An 18,532-nucleotide genomic window follows, 5' to 3' on the forward strand; every position below is an offset into this window, starting at 1 on the left:
GTACGTAGTAGCCCGGTTCAATTGACGTACAGTTGCGCAGAAAAGGATAGTGCAGTGCCAGCCAGCGATCGAAATGCATCGACAGCAGCAGCAGCAGCTAGCTGAGAATCTCAGATGCAAGTATGGGCCGGTATGCAGATTATTAATTAAACCAGCAGTCTTTTCTTTCGTTTTCTTCAATAGTGTGTCAGGCGCTGCAGCATGGAGCACAACAAATTTACAGTATGTAGCACTGTTATTACGTGACACACACAAACATGCATGCAAGCACATACGACAAATATACACAGCTCGATCGATCCAGTATCATGCAGTGCAATGAGTCAGGAAATTGTTAACATGGATAAATCCACATGAACGGCAAGTGACTGCAGAATATATATTATGCGTACGCAAATGGTGCTGATCGATGGCATCATTCCACTGGAATCTATATCGGAACGCAGATCAGGCAAAGTGGTGAGAAAAGGGCCGGAGACGAGATTACTTGAATGATCAAGGCATGCAGCTGATAGTCACATGCATCATGCATGCATGCAAGACAAACACATATTGCACAAGCATCAGCTTTATGATGACTCCAGTTCATCAAGCACAGGTTGTATCTAGCATCCCAGCTTTATAATCACCAAGGAAATCAAACAAGTGGTGATTGATCAGGAGGCCAGGCCAGGCTAGCAGGAGAAAATTCTCATCAAATGAAGGACACAATAAGGCTAGCAAATAAGTAAAGGCCAACGTACGTACAGCGTTGGTTGAGTAGTGCAAGTTTGACTCATGCATCATTTCTTCTAAAAAGATTGATGCTAATGCATGCATGGCCTGAAATGTGATAATGAGTTCAATTTGGGAGCAAAGAGATGACTGAATTTTTTTATAACAAGATATAAAATCTCTCTTGTTGGAAGAGGATTAACGTAAGGATGAATTTATCCTGAGATATAGGAAAGCTATCACCCCAGTACCCCACTGTACGATCATGACTAGATAACTTGTAATATTTGGTTTGTCTCCTTTTCTCCCGGTCCTAGTGCCATCCCAGCCTCCTCCCCCCATGTACACATCCTTTTCTTTTTCGTCATTTATAAAATGGCTTGTGCTGTGGGGAAACTCCCCTATAGTTTTTCGGTCAAAGAAGATAATAGGTTCAATTTTGCTTCTAGCTACAAGTTTATATATGCCGGGGCATGCATGAGCATGACTGGATTGAGATTATATTAATTGTGTGTACTGAAACTAGCTATAGTTTCTGTCAGAGAAAAACGTACAGGAAAGCATGCGATAATTCACAAACACAATTGTATATGCATGTCATAAGTTACACCGATCGGTCATGTACGTCTTGGTTCGCCACAAGGACGTATTAATTGTTTAAATTAGGCACCACATATTAGTGAGTGATTGATTTGATTTGTAAATGATGGACAATATATGCATACGATAGTGTATATATATATCGAATGCAATTGTAACTTGGAAAACATGATTCAGGCAGACTAGCGTATGCAAGTGTAACACGGAAAGCCTGATTCAGGCAGACTAGCATATGCGAGTGTAACACGGAAAGGCTGATTCAGGCAGATCAGCTTCAACGCATAGATCGAATGCATAAGCTGGAATCCCGTTGAATTTTGCAAGGGCCAATCATCGAGCCTATCAATCTGTACGTAGGTCATTGGTAGGCCCATTCCTTTTGTCCTAATATTCCTTGCAAAACATGCTAATTGCATGGGGACTGCAGCCTTTTGTGTTAAGATCATCTCCAACAGCTACCTTAAATTTCCATCCTCAAAACACTATTACAGTATCCCCTATCACTATTACAGCATCCCCTATCTTTAACACTGTAGCAGTACTGTACCACTGGACAGAGGATCTGTTGGAGATGAATTTCTAATGCTACAGTAGACTGCAAAGTACTGTAGCACTAGAATTTGCAGGTTTGGAGACTCCGTTGGAGATAGCCTAAGGTTATATTATGGAAACGTTAATTCATCTCCTCGAGGCCCGACTTTGAAATTGAAAACCACCATTTGGTCTCCTTTTCAATTCAAGAAAATTGCAACATATAACTCATCCCCTCACCACAACAGGTATGAGGTTCAATGAAAAGTGAAAAACGTCATGGATCCCCTGATTTTTGTCACAGATAACATTTATGACATAAAAACTTCAACATAAAATCCGCATATGAAATTTGTATACTAAGTTTCTGTTAGGGGATTTGCATGTTTCAACTTGCAGATCCAATCTTTCAAAATAAGAGTCTACGGTCGGCGCCGGAGGCCCGAGGGGAACGCATGAACAGCAGAGACACGGATCGGATCGGAAAACAACTGGGAAGAGGAAGAAGATTGTTAAGTTTCTCTCAACTAATAAACAACAAATTACCTATGTTCGGTCCGATGACCAAATATGCGTGGAAAGGCGACAAAGAGTATATAGGACTAGCTAGGATTGCCAAACTACAATGCATGCAGTGATTCAAACAATTTGAGAACCGATCAACTCAGGACCAGGTAATATACATTTCAAAAGATTTGTTCAGAAGAAACAAGACTCAGAGTCTCTGCATGTGTCTTTATTTAGACCCTACTAGTTCAACACTTGGAAATAAATAAGATGCCTTAACGGTGACAAAGATATATAGCAGGAAGGGAAAATTTCACAACGTATTGCACACATACCCTCTATCTTGGCTATGCATTTACGTTGAGATTCGTATTGGAGAGTTTGTTAAAAAAACAATTGGTGAGAAAATCAACGGATGGATGAGAGAGATGGATTGTCGAGATAGAGAATGTGTGCGGACTATGTTGTAGAGTTGCACTTCTCATATATATAGCGTATAGGTACACATTCACCTAGCTTGGACACTGTGCACCAATTATATTATCCATTGCTTTGTGAATTGAAATTAAAGAAGAAAACAAAAAGGCACACCCACCCACCAATTAATACCTAAACACAGCAGAGTTGAGAAGACTTGTCATCTAATCATACATATTCTTACTGATCTCTCTCCCTAGCTTCTTCTATCTCTTCTCCCTCTTTCCTCTCCTCTTCAGATCATTCCCTGCATGCTGTCATCCTCCAATTCATTTCAGACAGGGATGCATCTTTCTCGATTCTTGCACATAGCAATACGCACAACCACACACACACAGATATGCTACCTTGGTCTGTGATCTACTAGTTGCCTAGCTAGCTTAATTGGGTTGCAACAAAAAGGCAGGCCACCTCAATCACCAGCGCGCCCATGAACTCCACAGAGATGGATCAACTAGGCAAGTACTTGGGCTTGTGGGGGCAAAGAAGAAGCAGCAGCAGCACTGCTGCGAGCCCCATCCCTTCTTGGGCGGCAGCGTACGGCAGTGAGCCGTCGTGGGAGGAGCAGGCGTTCGCGCGCGACGCGGCGGCGCACCTCGGCGGCTGCGTGTGGCCGCCGCGCTCCTACTCATGCAGCTTCTGCCAGCGCGAGTTCCGGTCGGCGCAGGCGCTCGGTGGTCACATGAACGTCCACCGCCGCGACAGAGCTCTTCTGCGGCAGGGTTCGTCCCCCGAAGACGTCCAAGACATGAGCGCCCCCCATGATCAACCACAGAAAGGGGTTCTCTTGTTCAGGGCAGCCTCTAACACTAGCACTACCACTACTAGTAGTATTGCCGTCCCGTCAGCTAAGGGGGGTGTGAACAGTGGTATCGCTCCTCCTCCTTCCTACCTAGCAACCATCATCAAGGAGAGCAAGACCAAGCTTTTCTTGTCGATATCGGCGCCTATGGTGGTGATGAGGGAAGAGGCAATAGATCAGGGCGATCATGACGACAACGAGGAGGAGCTGGGGAGGATGATGAAGAGGAGGCGTCTAGATCATCCGTCGGTAGAGCTTCCAATCTTTGTGCAGCCGACAGCGGCGGCTTCCGAGGTGGCAACAAGTGAATCACAGGGCCTACAGGGGCTTGATCAAGATGCAAAGGTAGCCAGAACAATAATCGCAAGCCCTAGCTCTATTCCTCATCTTTTGAATCAACAAGAAGTAGATCTAGAGCTGAGGCTTGGGACTACTCCAAAAGTTACATGATATAAGCCAGTAATTTTGCATGCAAAACAAGAACACTTTATCCAGTCTTTGAAGTTTGCCAGTGCTTCTGTTCGATTGCTGTTTCCCCCTTTTATTTTCTTTCTCCTTTTCCGCCTTCTCTTTCTGGGTTCTATTTGATCAATTCGTGCATTATTTTTTGGCCAAAGGGGAAGTTCACATATATTTCTGTCAATCTCAATTGTTGCACTCATAGCAATACATATGCAATTGTTGTAGAACAAGTTACACATATGAGGCGTTCGATCCGAAGTCTTGTATCTTGTTGAACCGATATTTATTGCTCATATAATCAAGCTTCTTCTGCCTCTTCTTGTGTTGTTGTGTGTTCGAACAGTTCCAGGATCATATTTATACTTCCTGCTTTTGCTTCCTAAGATATACATAAACACTTGAGTATATATGAAACTCCTAAGATGCACATACACACTTGAGTATGAAGAACTATACATTGACTTGATCATATATATTCTTCACAGCTGGCTTGTTTCTTTTAATTATCATGTTGTACTTTTGGTTTGTTCATAGTGATCTTTTTGTGGTATCAATTTATCAGTATTTCAGTTTTGGCTATTACCTTGTACATATCACATCTTCAAAGTAAACTGGAGACTTAAATAAATTGGTAATATATATGTGCTTGCTAATATGAAGCTAACTGGTTAGCCTGCAGGTAGTTTTATCGAGTTCCGTATTCAGCTGTTCTCCCTCAAGCATATAATTGGAGCAGCAAGTAGCTAGAACCTTACTATTACACCCTAAACCAACTGGAATTCGAAAAGTCACAATCAAGAAAAGGTTTAGTAATTTTATTATGTGTGCATCATGTGTGCATCATGATTAGGTTAGTAAGCTTTCTTTAGCTAATCAAGATCACAAGCAGACAGTAGTGAGGACGAACCGACGAAGTGATCATCTGTTGTGTTGCATGTCCTACATACTTCCAATACGCATCATGTGGAGGGGATGCAGCTTACTCCACTCTACTACAAAACATCACATATGTATCACTCCATCAGTGCCAGTTCAACAGTTGAAGATGTATCAGTACCGGTTCTTAAACTCCCGCGCGTGAACAACAACTGAGGAGCAAAGAACCGGCACTGATAGTGACTTTATCAGTGCCAGTTCTAGACATGAACAGACACTGAAGATCGCTACTGTCACAGCTCATCTTAAAAAATTCATAATTTTTTCACACGAAGTCGGATGGCGAAAAACTTTATATGAAAATTATAGCTCTCGATGAGATCTACAACTTTGTATTTTTTTTAATTTGAGGTTATTTAAATTCCAAATAATTATAATAAAATTACAACAGTAGTCGATGACAGCTCACATAAAAAAAATCATAATTTTTTCACATGAAGTCGGATTAGGAAAAACTTTATATGAAAATTGTAGCTCTCAACGGAATCTACAACTTTGTAGTTGTTCACTTTTTTATTTGAAGCAATATAGCTACACAAATAAATCAATAAATGCTGTCAAAGGAAACACACATAGGGTCACAAATTGAAGTGTTGGATCTAGTGTAAAATTAGTAGAAATTGTTGAAAAAGCCACATATTTGGTCATAAGGATGAAAACCGCAAATTCAAAGATTTTTATCATGAGTTTGGTAATTCGAATTGATAAAACATATGTGCAGCACTAACTTTCAGATTAAGTACTATGTCTCAAAAAAATTCCAAACGAATCGAAGGTCATTTTTTGACGAAAAACTCCAAAGGTCCTATCGAGGGTATTCCGAGCCTTTTTTGGGGGTCAAGAAGTGTATAGATCTAAAAATTTGTATTTTTTTTATGCACCTCTTCGTTAGCTTCAAAAGTAGACGTCGAACGTTAAAATCAGATTATATATGCAAAAGTTATGGTTGTTTCACTGAATACTACATAGATTGGACACAAACTTGAAATACGGAGTTGGATGGAGGCAAACTTTATATGAATATTGTAGAACTCGATGAGATGTACAACTTTGTCATTTGAGGTCATTTAGATATCCAAATAGCCATTCAAACGTTCGGTCAGAAGATGTCAAAAGGATTTATTGTGCTACTATACTCACAAACGGATGATAGCTGAAATGGTTAGAGGGGTCACACGCGTGCACAGGCTATGATGTCTTGAGTTTGAGTCTTGGTTGCCATATGCAAGTGAATATAGTGTGACTTGTGAATGTTGGGTGCGTTTGGGTGGGCACCCTCTGCTCAAGTGTCCCTGGTCGCGAATTTTTTTAAACTTTTTTCGGCCCAAAAATATTGAATCGAAACAGAGACTATCAGTGCAGATTAGTAGCTCCAACCAATGCTGATAGTGGTAGCTCCTACCGACACTGATAATCCACTATCAGTGTTGGTTGGAGCTATCAACCGGCACTTATAGTAATTTTCAGTGCCGGTTCCGTACCCGACACTGATAGTCAAAACCCGTCACTGATTACCCGACACTGATAGTCAGTGACTATTAGTGCCGAGTAATCATGATCAGTTCAAAACCCGCCACCGATAGCGATTTTGAACCGACACTGATGAAGGCTTCTGCAGTAGTGCCAATATATTGTATCATATCAAGATTATAATTTCACATACAAATATGCGCATTATGATAATTATTTCATGCTTCTCAACCTTTCCTACCTTACATATTACTACAATTAATTTACAAAATGAGTTGCTTCCTCAAAAAGAAACACAAAACTGCACTTCTTTTCTTTGCAACATTTTTTTTCAATAGAAACAAATTTGCTATACAACTTTCCTCTTTTGTCTTCAGCCTATGCGAACTTCTGTGATTACTGGATTTGTATATATGTAGCGATCAGTGCATGCGTTGCTTTATTGGATATTGGTATAATGCATAAATCATTCTTGACAAAAGAAAAAAAAAGTCACCTTTGCAAATCGACAATCCCTAATAGAAATGGGATATGCAATCTATAAAAAACAATTAATAATCAGATAACGAATGGATTATGATGAGGACATGTACATCTGATCTGAGAGACTAAATCTTCTCAAATTTGTTGTGAGAGAAAAGTCGACATTTTTATATTTGATGGTATCCTGGTAATAAAAGTGTAAATTAATCAGACAGAGATACAAGAGTTGTACTTTCATCAACAGAACTAAAATAGTTAGCTAATGATAATGTTATGATACAACTCTACTTTAAATATAAACATATGCATCGTAGCATAGAACAGATTAATCAACTAGTCCTATGTAATTTCATCCTTGGTTTGTTTCTAGCATGCTAGAAAGCACCTCGTCTCCCCCTTTATTTGATCCTGTAGAGAGTGATGAGTAGTCTGAGTCTGTGTGTTTCAAGCCATGCTGCCAGCATTTTTTTTTGTCCGTAGTATGGTAGCTTGAGGGGTACCTGTGGAACTGAAGAGAGTAGTAATGAATTCCAAAAGCTAAGCTAGCTCACCGTACGTCTGCATGATCAGACAACACATGCTTGCATCCAATATGCATGATCAGATGTTGCCATGGAATAATTCAAAACACTGTGCATGCCCTTCTGCGTGCATATGGATTCCTGATCGACCCTTGTACTGCATGCATGCCCCGGTCCAGCATCTGACTGCAGGTCTAATCGATCGATCGATTAATTGGCCCCGAGCGCCGGTTCGATTTATTAACGGGTGGCAGTGATTGGTGGTATTAATGGCTCGGAAATTAAATGTAATAATATCACTACTGATTGTTTAGTATCTACGGGTTTTAAATTGGTACAGATGAGATGTTCTGTGGCAGTGTCTATATATACATGCAAGTATGTTTTGCTTATCCACAATTCATTTCCAACATATACATATGCATGGAGCTAACTAGATAGTTAATGATTCTTTATCATTGTTAGTCTCATGTATATACAATACTACACAAAGGGTCATCTCTACCATTCTTCTACCGTCAGTTCAAAAATAACCGACAATGATAAAATATCGCTGTCGGTTCAAAAACTAAACCGATAGATCAAACCTTGAGCCGATAAGAATATGCAGTAATAGTTGATATCATTGCTAGTTCTAGACAGTGAAGTATCACTGCTGGTTCAAAATACAAACTGACAGTGATAATAGTTATCACTACCAGTTCATAAGCTCACCGATAGAGCAATAATTGAGCTTCATAAGCTCACCTATAGAGTAATAATTGAGCCAATACAAACCGGCAGTGATAATCCTTCTATAAATCCTGAGTAAGTCTCCCTCACTCCGCTCCCCATCTCACTTTAATTTGCTCCCCATTTCCAGAAATCGATCCTGAGGGGAAGTGGCGGTCGAAGTGGTGCAATTGTCACTATCAACATTTCGACCGTCTCTACCCCTTAGGCACGTCTTCCCCATCTCCTGAGCTCGTCGCCGACCTCACGGTTAGGCCACCCCATTTCCCCAGTCCTGAGCCATCTTTCCCATCTCCTGAGCCCATCGCTGACCTCGTGACCTCATGGCCGCACTCGGTACCTAACTAAACGAGTGGCAAGTTGAATGTTCAAGATTGTGGCAATAGGTAGATCGAAGCAGTGGCAGAAAACACACCTGTTCCTATTTATCATTGTGGTTTCTAGAAGATTATAGTTTCAAATTAGGATCAAGCTTTAGCATGGGGCAATGTACCTTGTGGTACAAAACCGCTCTACATGAGCTCGGAGCTTTGAGTAGTTTTACACCATATGGCATATTGATTCTAATGCTAATTGAGTTTTTGCTGTGAATTTAGATTTTATCATTCATTTAGATATAAAATACTCTACCACGAATATTTCGGCATGGGTCTCTATCTCAAGTTTGAGATAGATCCCTATGCTAAAGAGTTCTTGATAGAGTACTTTTGCACATGTGGATGTGTTATTACTGCCGGCTCAAGACTAGAACCAACATTGATAATCCATGATTATCATTATCACTAATTCATTACTGGGTTTAAAACTGACAGTGATACTAGTTTTAAAACTGACAGTGATGCCAGTTTTGAACCAATAATAATAGCATGTTCTGTAGTAATGATATCTATTGTATTCATGAGTACCTGAGGTGCATATGGTCAATTAATGCATATATATATTGACAATGTGATCATGAATCAAACTTTTTTTTGTAGAAGTGGCAGGAGCTCTGCCTAATTAAATTAAGAAGGAGAACAAAACTAAATTACAAGAGTCTAAGATTACTGAAGAGTGACCACCCATGTCACATACATGAATGAAAAAACACAACATGACGGCCAAATCGCACGCCAAAAATAAGGGCTCCTCACTTATCTAAAAACAATGCTTGTCTCCTTTGCTTGATATCGGCAATGGTCAGTGCTGCTACCTTGTCTAGCTGTTTAGCTAAGTTTTGGAAAAAGCATTGATTGCGTTCCTTCCATACATTCCACATGGTGTAGATGAGTGACTCATTAAGGTCATCACGGTGTGTGGTCAGCGTGGCCAATGAAACTACATGCCACCAATCCCATAGTGATTGGTTCAACAGAACCTAGATGTGAAGAGGCAGTTGAAGGTGGAAGGTAGAGAGAACCTGAGATTGGACCTGAGAGGTGAAGGGGCAATTGAGGCAAAGGTGATGGACTTTCTCAGAACTGATTTGGTGTATGGGGCATTGTGAGTTGTGCGGCTAGTCTTTGATAGCCAGATTATCTGCGATGAGGATTTTGTTCTGAATGAGGGTCCAAACGAAGAATTTGCATTTGTTTTCAGTCTTGGCCTTCCAGATGATATTTGAATTAAAATGCATGAAGGATCCCTAGAATTGGGCCAAATAAGCTGACTTGGCCGAGTAGGTGTCGTTCGACGTGTCCACCTCCAGGTGACGGTGTCAGGTGAATCTGGTAAAAGGTGGATATGTTGGAGTTGAGACCACAGGTCAACAAACTCGGCAATCTGGACGGAGGTTGTGATCTTTCGTCGAAGAGTGTTAATACATCTCCCGTTTGCAAGCTCGATGTGAACTGAATTATTTTTCCTCCTGATGAGGCGGAAAAGAGACAGTGCAATGCTCTTTGGAGCCACGCCATTGAGCCATCTATCGTGCCAAAACCTGGCCCTGTTTCCATCACCTATGCAGATGATTGCGGAGGCCTCAAAGAGCTTACAATCTGTGGCCTCACGAATCAAACTTTGAGCTAGCTAGTCGTAAGATTATGGTTTATGAATTTCCATGCATGGATGCTCTATCCAACCCTCTGTTTGAAGATTGTGACCATTGACATGCGATTTCATCAGCATTGATAGAACATGATTACCCCTTGAAAAATAAATATTCATAAGATCCATTTGGAATGCTATGAGTTGACTGGTCTAGCTTGCTCTATAAAATCAAGTACTACTAGAGAACTCGTTAAGATCCTACTGGTGGATCTTGTCCATCCAGGTTTGAGTCCAAAGCTCAATATGGTGCTCCCCTTTCCATATGAATTAAATTTCAGGTAAGAATAGTACATACAAACATACATGTGTTTAGTGGTCAAAAAATGTGAGGCTAGCCCTATAATCTAGTCTAGATGTGTGCTAGAATGTACCCATATGGGTGTGGGTAGATACGGGTGTGGTGATGTGTGTGCGTGAGTGCATATATGTGCCCGACTTTGCTTGTACTTAAAAAACAACACTTGATTACTGCTTAGGACGAATCGATATATATGTTATAGAACTAAGAAGCTGTACTAATTCATCCACATATAATATTTCTAGGGACTATCTATCAGTTTGTTGATAGATTTTATAAGGCAAAATCTGTCAAAATTTCAACCAATAGAAAGCTGCCACGTGGCAAGAGAAAAATCTGATAGACAACAAAAGCAAAAAATCTATCCGATTTCTAAAACATGATGACTATCTGGTGCTTTATACCCTTCATCACTGGACTATCTGGTGCCTTCAAATCTTTCCACCCCGAGGTAACTCTGCTGCATAAATACTCCGATGAGTTTAACACATAGAGCACTGGACTATCCGGTGAATACATCAGCCTTTGGACACAATGCTCCAGTGAGTACTAACTCCTCTGCATCGGACCTTCCGGTGGGGCAAAACTTCCTGTGACTTTTTAAATTTAATCAAATTTTGTCCCGACTGTGGTGGCTTCTTGATGTATTGCATCCATGAGACATACTAACATATATTTTTGATAAACATGTTAGTCATGTTGGCTATGTTATCATTAATTACTAAAATCATAATCATAACCTAATAGGGCTATTTTTGCTACAGATATTATTTTGGGGATTGATTTGTTAGCTGTTCACAGTCCCTTGGTGAGCCAGTAGGACCTCAAGAGGTTATCTTTTCAATATAAGGGTAGAACGATCACTTTGCAAGGAATAACACCAAAATTAGATGCTTGTAGATCAGTATCAGCTTTGCAGTTAGATCAATTGCTAAGGAACAACTCAGTGGAGCACATTGTGTACCTAACAAGGTGGATTCAGAGATAGAAAAGGGTGACATACCAGCTACAATGCAAGATTTGGTACAAGAATTCTCAGATATATTTGAAGAACCTAGATTTTTTACCACCTCATAGACACTAGGACCATCATATTGAAGTCATGCTTGGCACTAAACCTGTTAGCTTCAGACCTTATCGACATACACCAAAGCAAAAGGCTGAGATTGAGAAATAGATCTCTGAGATGCTGTCACCAGGCCTAATCAAACCCAATACAAGCCCTTTTTCCTCTCCAGTTCTGTTGGTTAAGAAGAAAGAAGGTACATGGAGGTTTTGCATCGATTTTAGACACCTGAATGCACTAACGGTGAAGAACAAATATCCTCTACTAGTTATTGATGAATTGCTTGATGAGTTAGCTAGAGGTACTTGGTTTTCTAATCTAGATATCATTGTTGGTTACCATCAATTTCGATTATGTGAAGAGGATGAAGCCAAGATTGCATTTCAAACTCATAATGGACATTTGAGTTTAGAGTGATGTCCTATGGTCTCTGCAGTGATCCTGACACCTTTCAAAATGCAATGAACGAGATTTTGGTGCCATTGCTGAGGAAAGGTATGTTAGTGTTCATTGACAATATTTTGATTTATAGCATCAATTTGGAGGAACACAGACAACTCATACACAATGTTATCTCCATTCTTCGGGAGCATGGGCTCAAGGTAAAGATAACTAAATGTACTTTTGCTAGACAAAGTATTTCTTATCTGGTCCATAACATCTCAGTGGAAAGCATATCCCCGGGTGATAAGATTAAACATGTCATGGATTGGCCTCTTCCCGCTAATGCCAAAGAATTGCGCATCTTCTTGGGTCATGCAGACTATTATAGAAATTTTGTGTGATATTTTGGCATGATCACTAAACCAATTACTGAAATGCTCAAGAAACACATTATGTTTTTTGACACCGGTGGCCAAACAGGTGTTTTAGGAACTTAAGCAATGTTTGACCAACACCCTGGTGCGAGCCTTACTAGATTTCACAAAAAGGTTTATTGTGGGGACATACGCTAGCGATCGTGGCATTGGTGTTGTTCTTATGCAAGAAGGGCACCCGATTACTTTTCTCAGTATGTCCCTTTGTCCTCATAATCACTAGCGTCCTTAATTGCAAAATGCTGAATTCACTATTTAGACAGATCACCACAACCTCATTCACCTATTTGAGCAGCGTATTCATACACCCATTCAACATCGTGCCCTTACAAAGACGATAGGTTTAACCTTTCAAATCCAATACAAACAAGGTCATTTCAACAAAAGTGGCAAACGCCCTTTCTTAGAAAGCACATGGAAATTCAGATGAACTGAATGATATTACTATATGACATCCGTCATTGTTAGAAATTGTGGTTCAAAAGCTATATTGATGATGCTTTTGCTAAACAACTCCTCACCAAATTGACTCTATCTGCTTTATCTCATCTGGATTTTGTCATGAAAGATGGTTTTATTTGCTTTAAAGGCTGCATCTAGATTGGAAATGACACTAAGATACAGAAGCACATCATCTCGTATCTACATGATAGCGCTCTGAGTGGTCATTCTGGTTTCTTTGCTACTGTCGGTGACATGGGAACCGGGGGTCCCCGAATCCCGAGGCCAGGACAGCAGAGTGCCACATGACGCCTTCCCTCGGGGACTTTTCCTCGAGGTCCGAGAAGATCAAGTTCTGGGAGAGGGTGTTCGGGGCCATGAACAGTGGTCCCCGAGTACCCGAGTTCCCAGAGAACCCAAGAAGTACAAGTTCCGGGAGAGAGCGCTCGGAGCTATGAACAGTGGTCCCCGAGCACCCGAGCAGACACAGTTCCGGGAGAAGGTGCTCGGGGCCATGAACAGTGGTCCCCGAGTACCCGAGTTCCCCGAGGACCAAGAAAGGGTATATCCGGAGAGAGTGCTCGGGGCTATGAACAGTGGTCCCCGGGCACTCACAGTTCTCCGAGGACCTGAGAAGTCCTTTGCCGATGGTCCCCGCAAAGGCTCAGCGGTGAGGTGTCAATTGGTGAGAGGCATGATGTTGCATTTAAGAGGGAGCGTGGTCTGTCACTTCCAACCACTCCCCCCACGCCTGCTTGTCAGTCCCTGCCACTGCCTGGTAGGGAGGTGTGGGGACATTTAATGCGGCGGGTCCCATTGCGTGTCATCCGGTGCGCCTCGGGATAACGTCGCAGGGTTTGAGGTATATCGCCTGCCGCTCTGTGGTGTCAGGCTCGCTCTGACCGGGCGGGCACGCGGGGTTGCTCGGTGGCTGCCCGATGGGCCCTCCCCACAGCACCCGCTGAAAAGCGGGATGATGACAACAGGATTGGACGGGGGCGCGTTTTCAACCCCCCCTCCCGTAACATCAAAATGCAATCTATGATGGTTGTTTTCTATTTATGATGTCTTGGAACTCGCGCCATCCTTTCTGGGCACGCTAACCGTCCCGACGGGGTATAGAAGGGGGGCGGGCTCCCCGGAGAAAGGAGATCGAGACCACACAGAAGACAACTGCTTCTTTAGGACCGAGATAAGCTGACGAAGAACAAGAAGCACGAAGCTCTAGACTTAGAAAAAATCCTTGTAACACAAGAGATCCTCAGAGAGACATTTCCAGAGCATTTATAGCATACACACAGAAGTAGGGTGTTACGCTCCGTGCGGCCCGAACCTGTCTAAAATCCCCTGAGCATTTATTTCCACTAGCATCCGATCATCCATCCCTCCTGCATCTCATTTACTCTCATTTATTTCACGTACGAGGTAGATTCAGAATCATCCCCCCGGCCGAATCTCAAAGGGGGTCCCTCCGGATCCCCACTTGTGGAGTTCATCCTCCGACAGCTATTATCATCGTATCAAGAGAATCTTTGCTTGGGCTAATATGAAGCAAATGATTCAAGCTCATGTCAAGGCCTGTTCAATCTGTTAGCAAGCCAAAACTGAAAGAGTAGCTCCACCTGGACTACTACAGCCATTGAACATACCTAATCAAACCTGGAATGTGGTCACATTGGATTTTATAGAGGGTTTACCTCAATCAGTAAATCATTACACTATATTTGTCATCATGGATAAGTTCAGCAAGTATGCCCATTTCTTACCATTAACCCATCCATTTACAACACTCCAATTTGCTAAGCTTTACATAAACCAAGGCCCTGTTTGGGGGAGCTGAAGCTTTTCCAAAAGCTGCTGATCCGAAAAGCTAGCTGGCTGGTCTAAGAAGTAGCTGGTCTGAGAAGCTCACCTGTTTGGCAACCCAGCTTTTGGATACTTGGTGGGAGGGCTGAGCTGAACCTGTTTGGGTGGAATGTTTGAAATACCCTTGGGGATAATGAAGGCATGATTATGTGTAGAGTTTGGCTAATGATGCCATGCGTTCACCAAGCATACACAAATGGATAACCTTGACCTAACATGTGTTTATCCAGCACATACGAAAGATCAACTTAAACCGAACACAAGTTCTGAACATGGAGTAGCAATTTAGAGATCAAGGTCACATCTTCTTCAGCAATCAACATTCAATGCTGTAACATATTGCATGGCCATACTTGCTCTTATATCAATATTACCTGTAGGTATCTTGCATCTGCCAGGAAGAGTTTGTAAGATAACAGGCACATATTGAAAATCTAGCCCGTGGGGGTTCTCAAGGATAACAAGGGACATCAACTATATGTTGAAGGTTTTTGTTACGACTTATGAGCATCTGATCATATTGAAACATGGGAATAGTGTTTAGTTTACAAGTGCCAAACAAGGTTCTCTCCATTATTACCATAGAGGAAACAACCCCTGGCTTGAACAACGACCAAAGGAAAAATGATGAAAAAGTTGTAAGATTGGAATAATGCACAAATTAGTCTAGTTTCTTTGGACATCCCTTCCCCTACCTTGTCATCTTCCCTTTCTATAGAAGGATCAGCTTCCCTTTCTAGCCAAGGCAAATCTCAGGAACAGGAGCTTGCTGATGTATCTTGTGAGGCCATTTCAACAGGACAATGAATAGAACTAGGAACCTATTTCCATCTACTCTCTACCTTCCATCAAAGAATTTTCAATAAAATCATGAAGTGCACACATATCACCATCATCTGATGATGTGCCATTGAAGTCTCCTCTCGAGCAGTCAACTAGTGGGATGTATTCTTCTTCTTCGTCGCACATCTCAAACAGCTCATCACTTAGAGCACTATCACAAATGAAGTTATGAAGTGACATGCATGCAATGATGATCTTCTGCTTCTCAAATGGAAAACTTGGCATATGCAATAGAACTCACCATTTCATTTTTAGCACACCAAAAGAACGTTCAATTACGTTACGAAGAGAGGAGTGAGCATGATTGAACACCTCTTTGAGTCCACTTGGCCTACGCCCCCCTTGAAACTCAGGTATGTGATACTTGTGGCCTTTGTAGGGAGCTAGAAAATGTTTTTTATTAGGATATCCAGAATCAACAAGATAAAATTTTCCTATACGTAAAAATAATATGAGACAACATATCAACATGACAAGGGCAAAAGTAATAGGTTTATTTGTAGGATCTATGTACCTTACCTTCAAGAGGATGTGAAAAATAATCTGAGTATCGGCACAAAGAATCATTGAATACTCGAGAGTCATGCGCAGAACCAGGCCATCCAACTACAACAAATGTGAATCTCATATCAAAGTCACAGATAGCCATCACATTTTGCATTGGATATCCATGACGACCAATGTGGGGAATCATCTCAGTTGCTGGCACAACAACACGTACATGTGTGCCGTCTATTGCACCAATGCAATTGTTGAAGTGGGGAGAAAAACAAGAATCTTTAAACCTTAGGTGAACTGTTGTAAAATGTGCATCTTTTGGTTTTATATTGTCCCCAGCTAACAAATTGAGACATTCTAAGACTTGATTAAATTCTCGACTAATTGTTTCAGTTGATCACTTGAATATGTTCTCAACTTGAAGAAATGACTGAGGACCACCACACATCCATAAGAACATCCCTAGAGCTTCAACAGAACTCATCACTCTTGTGGATTTAAGTTCATAATTTTCAACCAATATTTCATGCAACTTGTCAAAAATAAGATGATTCATACGAAACATGTTGTAGCAATCTCTGTTCACTTGTAGTTGATCAATGACCCATTGATACCCAGTTTGTCATGGAGGGGGCCTCTCCTTTTCATTAAGATATTTATCATTGTGCTTCATAGGAATGAGAGCAACTGTTGATGCTACTTGGAGTAATAAATCATCACTATCACTCTCACTAGATGAATCATCATGACTTTCACTTGACGAGCTCATCTACAAAAATAGGACAATTGGTCTTAAAGTTCAGTTAAAATTAAAATGATAACATTAGATATAAAGTCCTTACAGTACCATAACTTCAAACATTACATATAAGGTTCAGCTGAAATAAAAATGATAGCATAACATTAGGATACATCACGTGATTGATAATAAATTCTAGTCCATTTTCCTCTCTTCGTACATCCTCTTGAGCCAAGCCACCTTTTCTTCATTAGTTTTAAAGGATTGCCGGTAGAAATCACATCAATAAGGCGTGTCACTTGCCTAACCATGGGATTCCTACCCTTCTTCTTCCTCGGGTTTTGAGGAAGGTCATCATTAATCTTACACTTTCCTCCCTTTTTTATCATCTACAATGGTAGCATCATCTTCACCCTCCGTAGAATCATCACCAACCTCAATGGGAGCTGCATTTGTAGGACCACTTGGAATGACCGAAGATGCACCCGTGACATTGATATGTTGAAACATAACTTCAAGCTCATCTAGGTTCTCCATAGGGCCATCACAAAACTTGCGATATTTGATGTTTTCCTGAAATAACAAAGTCATATATTCTTATTAATCACAACATTCATGCATGGATTTGAAAGGGGAAAAATTAAAAAAAAAACTTCGAATTAACATACCGCTATTTTGGCTTCCAACCATTCATCGCTAGCTGTAATTATTCCCTTTTGAACGTCATAACCAAGACCGGTCGCAACCCTCTTCAAATCTAACCACAAGTTATAATGTGGTTTCAATGCATCCCATTTGTTCTTCAGCTTGTCATGTGGATAGTGGCGTTAGTCCTTACATTGAATTTTTCCTCAAGGTTCTTGTAGCCAATGGCACTCAAGGTATGTCCCGGTCTATTACCAGCTAGAGTTTCTTCCTTACATATCTCACAGAACACATGTTGCATAGGCGTCCCAATTAGCTTTTGGTGCCTTCGCTTTATCCATCTAATTTACCATAAATTACTATCAAATCAGCAAAACATATGGCACTTGCATAGCACATGAAGAGCATACTGTTTCAGAAACATTTAAAAAGCATAGCCGTTCATATTAAAAAGTATGAGACCACAGGTTCATGGACATGGAAAATAGCAATTCCTGAAACTGGCTTCTGTACCAAGCATAAAAAACAATAAGAAGCAATGCTACATCTAGAGTCATTATATTTATCCAGGAATGGGTAAGACTTGCACGGTTTGGAATTTGAACAAAAGAAACCAGCATTGCGTACTTTGATCAGCACAAAAGATACGAGGATTGAACTAAAAACAATTTCAAGAGAACCAACTAAAATGTAAAAAAATGTTTATCAACATTATCTAAAATAAGGCCAAAATGGCTTGATTTCATAATTGCTATTCTTTGTATCTGTAACATTAATTTCCAGGTAACACAGCGCATCACAACAATTTGAAGCTAGGACTACAATTGGTATTGCATATACATGAATCTGTCCTAGCATCAAAACAAGAGACTAGCAAGCATCCAATTGTTTGAAATTGTCCTAGCAGCAAGCACGCTAGTACATGAGCACACCGGCGGAGAGGAGTGCCAATTACCATGGCTTAGGGGATCTTGGCGGCTTGGTGGAGATCTACTCATCGGGTTCCTCGGCGGTGTGGAGGCTTCAGAGATGAGGCTGGCGTGGGGGAGGTTTGC

General features: G+C 41.1%; 1 protein-coding gene across 1 annotated transcript; it reads left to right on the plus strand.

Moving 5' to 3' along the window:
- Positions 1 to 2,999: 2,999 nt before the first annotated feature.
- Positions 3,000 to 4,577, plus strand: LOC133900622 (zinc finger protein 10-like). Its single transcript, XM_062341820.1, has one exon. The coding sequence runs from the start codon at positions 3,260 to 3,262 to the stop codon at positions 4,079 to 4,081; it is 822 nt and encodes a 273-aa protein (XP_062197804.1). The 5' UTR covers positions 3,000 to 3,259; the 3' UTR covers positions 4,082 to 4,577.
- The last annotated feature ends 13,955 nt before the right edge of the window (positions 4,578 to 18,532 follow it).

This window comes from Phragmites australis, chromosome 19, assembly GCF_958298935.1.
Source record: "Phragmites australis chromosome 19, lpPhrAust1.1, whole genome shotgun sequence".
Lineage (NCBI taxonomy): Eukaryota > Viridiplantae > Streptophyta > Magnoliopsida > Poales > Poaceae > Phragmites > Phragmites australis.